The sequence below is a fragment of the Pistacia vera genome, unplaced genomic scaffold, assembly GCF_008641045.1.
Source record: "Pistacia vera cultivar Batoury unplaced genomic scaffold, PisVer_v2 Contig787, whole genome shotgun sequence".
Taxonomy (NCBI): domain Eukaryota; kingdom Viridiplantae; phylum Streptophyta; class Magnoliopsida; order Sapindales; family Anacardiaceae; genus Pistacia; species Pistacia vera.
In genome coordinates, this window is record NW_022196653.1 from 429,665 (window position 1) to 437,906 (window position 8,242).

The 8,242-nt window shown below is 39.1% G+C and overlaps 1 protein-coding gene across 1 annotated transcript; it reads left to right on the forward strand.

The window, feature by feature from the left end:
- The first annotated feature begins 5,674 nt into the window (after positions 1 to 5,674).
- On the forward strand, positions 5,675 to 7,996 carry LOC116116863 (ABC transporter G family member 20-like). The gene has a single exon (XM_031402909.1). It carries the CDS (start codon positions 5,675 to 5,677, stop codon positions 7,793 to 7,795), a length of 2,121 nt encoding a protein of 706 aa, XP_031258769.1. The 3' UTR covers positions 7,796 to 7,996.
- Positions 7,997 to 8,242: the final 246 nt, after the last annotated feature.

The following is an 8,242-nucleotide window of genomic DNA, read 5'->3' on the forward strand; positions in this document are numbered from 1 at the left end:
GGGGATCAGGTGGTCCCCTGTAAAACCATATAAAGTGATCGAGGCGGGCTTTAGGTCAGCCTCGTCCAAGTTCATTCTTTTGAAAGCTCTCTGAAACAGGATGTTCACAGCACTTTCGTGTTCCACTAGCATCCTGCAGACGTTATGGTGCCCTATGAAGGGCGTGATCACACGTGCGTCGTCGTGGGGATGATGCAGATGAGCTGCATCCTTTTCGAAGAAGGCAATTGGCTCCTCCTTACGAACCTTTTGTGGTCGCTGCGACATGTTCATCACACTGATTAGGTCATGATGAGCCACGCGAGCATATCTTTCCTGGGCGCCCCGCGTGTTCCCTGTGAGGTGCAGCCCCCCGAAGATCAAGTTGACACTGTAATACCCTGAGTAATCATGACGCTTCTTTCTCTGCTCCCTTTGACTTTTCTCTTGCGCAGGAGCAGAATCGTCAATATACTCCTTGAAATGCCACTTCTTGATGAGCTCTTCGATTGCCTACTTGAGAGCTTGGCACTCATTGGTATGATGCCCGTTATCCCGATGGAAGCGATAATACTTTTTATTATTTCTAGCTGTCGCGGGAGTTTTCATGGGCTCAGGCTCTCCGAGCAGGCTGGCTTCTTCGGATTTATCGAGAATAGCTGATACAGATGCATTCAGAGGCGTATATTGGTCTCTGTCGCGATCGAGACGAGGGATAGGAGCATAGGACTTTTTGGGCTCGTAGCGAGGTTTCTTTCCTTTTCGCTGATCGTCAGTGGCCCTTCTGCATCAGCTCTTCTGCTTTCCCCCCGTCCAGACGTACTGCTTGAAGGGCCAGGGTAGCAACGGCGAAGTGCCGCCAATGAATTTTCAATCCGGAGGTACTTCTCCGCAAGGTTATAGAATCTGGTGAGGGAAACATCGTCCTCAGCCTGTAGTTCTTTCCACAGGTCGGTCTGTGGATGAACTCCCGCTATGATAAGGGTCCGAACAGACTCTTCGGGAGTATGAGCCACCTTGTTGAGTTCTCTGTGGAAACGGTCAATGTAAGACTAGAGGGATTCGTCCCTTTCTTGCCTTATATTGCTGAGGTAACTCAAAGGCATTGAAAACTTTCGGTTTGCTTGGAAATGCCTTAGGAACGTCACGCTCATCTGAGGCCACGAACTGATCGATCCCGCTGGGAGTGACCTGAGCCACTGTTTGGCATGAGAGGTTAAAGTCACTGCCAAACAATGGCATTTTGCTAGATCCGAGACCTGCTGAAGCTCCATCAGGTCGTTGAATTCATATAAATGATCCTGCGGATCAGCATTTCCATCGAACGCCCGCATGTCAGGCATCCTGAATCCCGGTGGGAGTGGAGCGGCTAGCACTTCGGGAGAGAAGGGAGACGTAGATGCGACCTGCCCTTGCTCATTTTGCTGAGCTCTTAGTTGGTCTAGAGCTCGTTGTAGCTCCTCAATTTGTGGTAATGGAGCCACTTGGGGATTACTTTCACCCATACGAGTTCGACCCTTGCAATTACGGTTGAGGAAAGTCTGGAGGTCGGGTTCCTCTTCGCCTCGGCCGGCGGTCCCGGCCACTTCAACATACCCTGGCTAAAGGCGTGTGATGGCAATGAATGGTGCAGGGTATTTTCACGACCTTTGCGGTGGTAAGAACCGCCCCGCGAAGTGTAGGAACCTCTCGCACGATGACGATCTGGATCATTTCGCTGGCAGTGGTAAGAATCACCCCACCCAGCGTTTTTACTAGGGTGCACCTACGACGTGGCATGGGACAGCTTGGGCTGTGTCCTTTCACCGAGTCTTAACAAGACTTGTATTCTACTTGGGACGCAGTCGGTGTTCGCTGGCCCTTTGGAGCCCGTAGGCCCCTTTTTTGCCACTTGCTTACCCTTTTGTCTACGCGCTGTAGTGCTTGCGGCATGGGCTATCTCCCTTTGCAGCGCTTTCGCCTGACCTGCAGGCATTTTTGGCAGTTGCACCACCCCAACTGACTTGGATGGCATGCTCTGGTCCAAACAATCCAACCTTCAGTTGACCGTTTTGAGAGTACTGTCAAACCTCTCCACGTAACTTCTAATGGCAGGGTCAAGTTGTGAACTTGATGGGATATCCCCTGCAGCGCCTTGCGGAACTGAGGGTATTTTGGAAGAGGTACCCCCCTGGACTTGGGGGGTTCATTCAGCACCCTGGTTGGTTTGCTCAGGTTCACGTTGGCGAGCCATTTGCTGTTGTAGGACCAGTGGGTTAGAGATTCTCCTGATGAAGGATGAACACTAAATCAGGCCCCTCCTTCTAGCGTCAAACTATTGATGCGTGATTTTTACACCAACTAAAGCATGTGTGAAATGCTAAGCTGGCCCAGAAGACACACGTGAATATAACAGATAATGAGAGTAAATGCAATGAGGCAAGCGTTTTTAAAGTGGTTCGGATGCTAAGGAAGCAAGTCCTACGTCCACTGTTATATTATTAATGATAGAGGTCAGGTCGCATGAGCTGACTAACTTACAAATGATGGTACAAGAAAGAGAAAGCTTTCGTATTATAGAGAGAATAGCTAATCAGGAGTAAAATGTGCGAATCCCTTGAATGAGAGAGGAGCTCTCAATTTATAGTGGGGTGGATTAAGGCAATCATCACTGAATCTGTGAGTTTGTGAGATTATCTGTGCAGATCCCTCTTTATGTCACATTGCCCACCTTCTATAGATATTTGCGCCATTTGGAGCAAGGATTGGATACGTGGGATCACCACAGCTCCTAGCTGGCCTGGCGCGCGCCCACTATTCTGACAGAAGCAGGCTGCAGATGTACCCATGCTCTGACTTTTTCAAGCTGACTGGACCTTACGTCAGCCTTATATTTTTCAGGCATAACAGAATTCATCACACATCTTCTTTCCACACATTTTTTTCTTTCATTTTTTTTTCTATATTTTTAAATTAAAAAGAACTTCGTTTCTTTTCTTAACAAGACTAAAATAAACATTTTTTTTTCTATTTTCATTTCTCTTCCTTTTCAAGAATAAAATATATTTTTGAATGAAAAAACTTAGTATGTTAAACAAGTATTTTTTTATTAATGTAATTGTCTTATACCATAATGTTTTTACATATAAAAAAATAAAAAAATTAGCCCTCTCGAAAAGAAAAAAAAAAATCTGATTCCGCCCTGCCTATGAACAATCAAATCTTTTGCTTATATTTTAAGCTTAATTTACATTTGAAAGCCTGCAATATGGACAAGAATTATACGTATATTACTAAAAAGGTAAATTACAGTTAAAGAAATAAGAAAATCCAGATTTAGTACACGCAAAAGATTTGCTTAGCTGCCACTAAAATTAGATAAATTTTTTACACCAAATTTTCTAACAAAAGATCATCAGGAGGTCTAGACTTATTTGTTTTATATTATAAGAGCTAAATGTTAACGTATAAGAAAGTAATTAACGAAAGTATTAGGTGTAAAATTAATTTGTCTGGACTCTTAATGAACAATATATTTAATGATATTTCTTTGTCCATTTGTATTCATTGTTGTGTTGGTGGCATGCGAACATAAATTTGCTTTCTCTATTACATTACTCAAGTCAACTGGTCTGCTATGAAAGAATTAATTAATGTTGTGAGACAAAATAAGCAAAGTCAATCCCAGTCTCACAAATAAATAATGATGTTGCTACTCTTCTTTGGCCGAAGTAATAAAAGAAAGCAATTTGCACTAATAATATTATTATTCTTTTGAAAAAGAAAAAATGAAAGTCATGTATTCCAAAATCATCTAACTTACCACTATTCTACAAATCGATTAAGCATCAAATGCAAGCTAAACGAAAATATAATAGGATTCTCATAAGTTTTTAGTACATTTTTTTAATAGCATTTTTTGAAAATATTTAAATTATTTTTAACCCTCTAGGTTTGTTAATTTAACTAGACACCCCCTACAATAAAAGTTTATAAATTAACAAAAACACTCGCACTTACCCACGTATTACCAGCAGTCAGCTACCACCGACAGAAGGTGGTCGGAATGACGCACGACCGATTAGATCTAGCCAGTCGTGCGCTGATCTGACCTTTGTTGGCAATATCTACTGGATCTAGCTGGAAACGGCCAAATCTACAGCCACAGATTTGGCCAATGACAACCAAATCTAGTAGACGTTGATGGTCAAACGACGGCCATGATATATGGCTGTCAATGACGGCCAAGATATTGCCGTCAATGACGACCAAATCTGGTTGGTCATAGATTTGGCCTTTTTCGACCAGATTCACCTTGGATCTAGTCGACGACAGTCAGATCTGGTCATCGTTGATGACCATAACGGCCAAACGATGGCCAAGATATATGGCCATCGTTTGGCCATCAACAGCGCCAAGATATGGTCGTCAACAACTAGATCTTTGACCAAAAATTGACAGATCGGCACACGACCGGATGGATTCAGTCGATCATGCGTCGTTACAGTGTTGACGGCTAGTGGTGGGAGTAGCGGCGGCTGCTGGCAAGTGATAATGGCTTGGGTGGGTGGGGGTGTTTTTGTTAATTTTAAAACTTTTATTAAAAAAAAAAAGTAATTGCTAATATTTTTAGTTGAGTAGGATAGGATTAGATTTGGAAGAATATTAAAACAAATATATTTTTGAGTTTTTAAGATAAGATAGTGGAATATGATAGGGGAACAAAGTGTGCCAAATGGACACATTTTTTTAGTTTTCTAATCTTATACTAGTTTTTAGGATTCCATCCAAAAACTCATTTGAAAAATATTTGAACTTATTTTGACCAAACTAATATACTTTTATACGATCATTTGTATAAAACACGTTTTCAAATATTAATATATTAATAGGTAAAACAATTTTTTCTTTGAATTTAACAACAATCAAATAATTGAATCCCTAATGAGGGTTTCTGGTTAATTTCTCACCCCTCAGTAAATGGTCCCGTTTGGATTGAGAGATTCTAAATGAAAGATTTCGTTAAATCCATGAATTTGGTAAAATCTTTTAAAAAAACAAAAAAAGTTGAAATCCATGGATTTTGGAAAATCCACCACACTTTAGAATCCTTCATTTTTTTGGGTTTTAAAATCTCACCTGGTAGGTTGGATTTTGTCAAATCCAACAGTTTTAATAAAATAAGGGATTTTGTTAATATTTTAATTTTTCAATACTATCCTTATTAATAATTTAATATCTCAATAATTACCATTTACCCTAATTAAAAGAAATATATTCAACTATTGAAGTTACCATAAATGAAGATAGTTGATAATATATTATATTAACTTGAAATTCTTTTTTTTTTTTTTTTACCAAATCACAAAAAATCATTTAATATAATTGGACTTCTCTATCAAATATAATTTAACTTATATTTAATTAGATGAAAGTTGAATTTTGGTTGGTTTTGGATATTAAGGGTAAAGTTGAAAATTTATCAAATCTATAGATTGTATTCATCTAACCAAACATGAGTGTACAAAAATTTGATTTTATATTTAAACTTAACAATGAAATTTGTCAATAAATGGATTTTCAATCCATCGATTGTAAAAAATCTATGGATTTTAAAATCCCTTAATCCAATACTCTAGAGGTTAGTAACTTTTACCCTTATCCAAACGACTAGTGTTTAGGTATAATAAGCACACAAGAGCCCAATTGTTTGTTAATGGCGCATTCAAGCAAATCACCTTCAGCTTTAGTTCTCCTCGACAAACATTCATTTGAAATAGATGTTGAAGAAGATGAACCAGATCATTTATCTTCTTCCCACCATCATATCATCGACATCCACCCTTCAACAATATCTTACCCTTTTGTTCTTTCATTCAACAACTTATCATACAAAGTCAAAACTAATCCTAAATTAGCTCTTCGATTTTTCGGAAAAGCAGGCCAGTTTTGTTCACAAGATCAGATAAAGACCAAAGTTTTACTAGATAACATTACGGGGGAAGCACGAGATGGAGAAATTATGGCAATTATGGGTGCTAGTGGAGCTGGGAAATCAACTTTGCTTGACGCTCTTGCAGGTCGCATAGAGAGGGAGAGCTTGAAAGGATCCGTGAGTTTGAATGGCGAATCGCTTCTCGAATCGAAGTTTTTTAAGGTAATATCAGCTTATGTTATGCAAGATGACCTTTTGTTTCCTATGTTAACAGTTGAAGAAACGCTCATGTTCTCGGCTGAGTTTAGGCTTCACCGTTCAGTGACCAAGGCGAAGAAACGCGCCAGAGTTCAAGCTCTGATTGATCAACTAGGCCTTCGAAGTGCGGCGAAAACTATTATCGGTGATGAACAACATCGAGGCATCTCAGGAGGCGAACGCAGGCGCGTTTCGATTGGAATTGATATAGTTCATGATCCAATCCTCTTGTTCCTCGATGAACCCACATCAGGACTTGATTCCACAAGCGCGTTTATGGTTGTCAAGGTCTTGCAACGAATTGCCAAGAGTGGAAGCATTGTGATTATGTCCCTCCATCAACCAAGTTACAGAATTTTAGGCTTATTAGACCAAGTCTTCTTTCTCTCAAAAGGAGAGACTATGTACAATGGGAAACCAGCTTGTCTTTCACCATTCTTTGCAGAGTTCGGGCGTCCGATTCCTGAAAACGAGAATCAAACTGAGTTTGCTCTTGATTTGATTCGCGAACTTGAAGCGTCTCCTGGAGGGATCAGTAGCTTAGCTGAATTCAATAAGTCATGGCAGGCGAAGAAGATTCGCGACGAAGTCCACAATCAACAAAATGTTTCACTTGAAGATGCAATCAAAGAAAGCATTGCGAGAGGAAAACTGGTATCAGCCTCAAATGGTACAAACATAAAAAATTCGTCAGTTCAAAAATTCGCAAATCCATTTTGGATTGAGGTGATTGTTATTGCAAAACGATTGCTTTTAAATTCAAGAAGAATGCCAGAGTTATTTGTAATTCGATTAGGTACAGTTCTCGTTACCGGACTTATCTTGGCAACCCTTTATTGGCAACTCAGTGATTCTCCAAAAGGCACACGAGGAAGATTAGGGTTCTTTGTATTTGCCATGAACACCATTTTCTACATATGTGCACGAGAAATCCCAGCTTTTCTTCATGAGCGATTTATTTTCATAAGGGAAATTTCTTACAACACCTATCGCCACTCATCTTATTTACTTGCTCACTCTTTAGTCTCTATTCCTCCTTTGATCACTCTATCTCTTGCCTTATCGTTAACAACTTTCTGGGCTGTTGGTCTGGCTGGTGGGTTCTCCGGATTCTTATTCTTCTTGGTCATAACTTTTGCCTCATTTTGGACTGGAAGTTCATTTATGGCATTCATTTCAGGACTCGTTTCGCATGTATTAATAGGATTTACAGTTGCGGTATCCGTTTTAGGTTATTGTCTTCTGTTTAGTGGATTCTACATTTCTCGAGAACAAATTCCTTCATATTGGATTTGGTTTCATTACCTTTCTTTAGTGAAGTATCCATATCAAGGAGTTGTGCAAAATGAATATGGTGATGAAACTAAGTGCTTTGTAAGAGGAGTGCAATTTTTTGATAATACACCATACATGAAATTCTCCGACTCCATGAAGTTGAAGCTATTAGAAAGCATGAGCAATGTGGTTGGAACCAATATAACAAGCTCAACTTGTCTTTCTACTGGTGCTGAAGTACTTGAAACGCTTGAGGTGTCAGATGTTAGCAAATGGAATTGCTTGTGGATTACTTTAGCTTTTGGATTACTCTTTAGGGTTTTGTTTTACTTCACTTTGTTGCTTGGGAGCAAGAATAAGAGGAAGTGAATATAATGGTTCTGAGGTGATGAGATTGGATTTAGTTTCATGAATATAAGATGCATCCCTTGCGTTTAATTTATTACAGAGGATTTTGAAGTATTAAGTTTGTATTTAGTGTAAAATTTTAAAGATTAAATTAATCTTGTTGCAACTATTAATTTATTTTGTTTGTATGAGTATTGTATCATTCTTCATTCACATGTTTTGAATAAAGGGGTTCCAAATAATTTTGAATTAAAATCCTTTCTTGATCTGAACTCTTCTAAGCTTTTAAAGATTTCATAAAACCTAAACATTAGTGATAATGTATGATTCTGATTTTTTTTTTCCTTTTAATAAATTTTATATCAACAACCAATCATATACTTGTATTTTATTCAAGTAATTAAAAACCGGATCCTGATCTACTTTAGAATTTAGTTTCAATCATATTTTCTTTTTAACTTAGCTGAA

Excerpts from the sequence above, each read along its gene's own strand:
- LOC116116863 (XM_031402909.1), top strand. The coding sequence starts at position 5,675 with ATGGCGCATTCAAGCAAATCACCTTCAGCTTTAGTTCTCCTCGACAAA.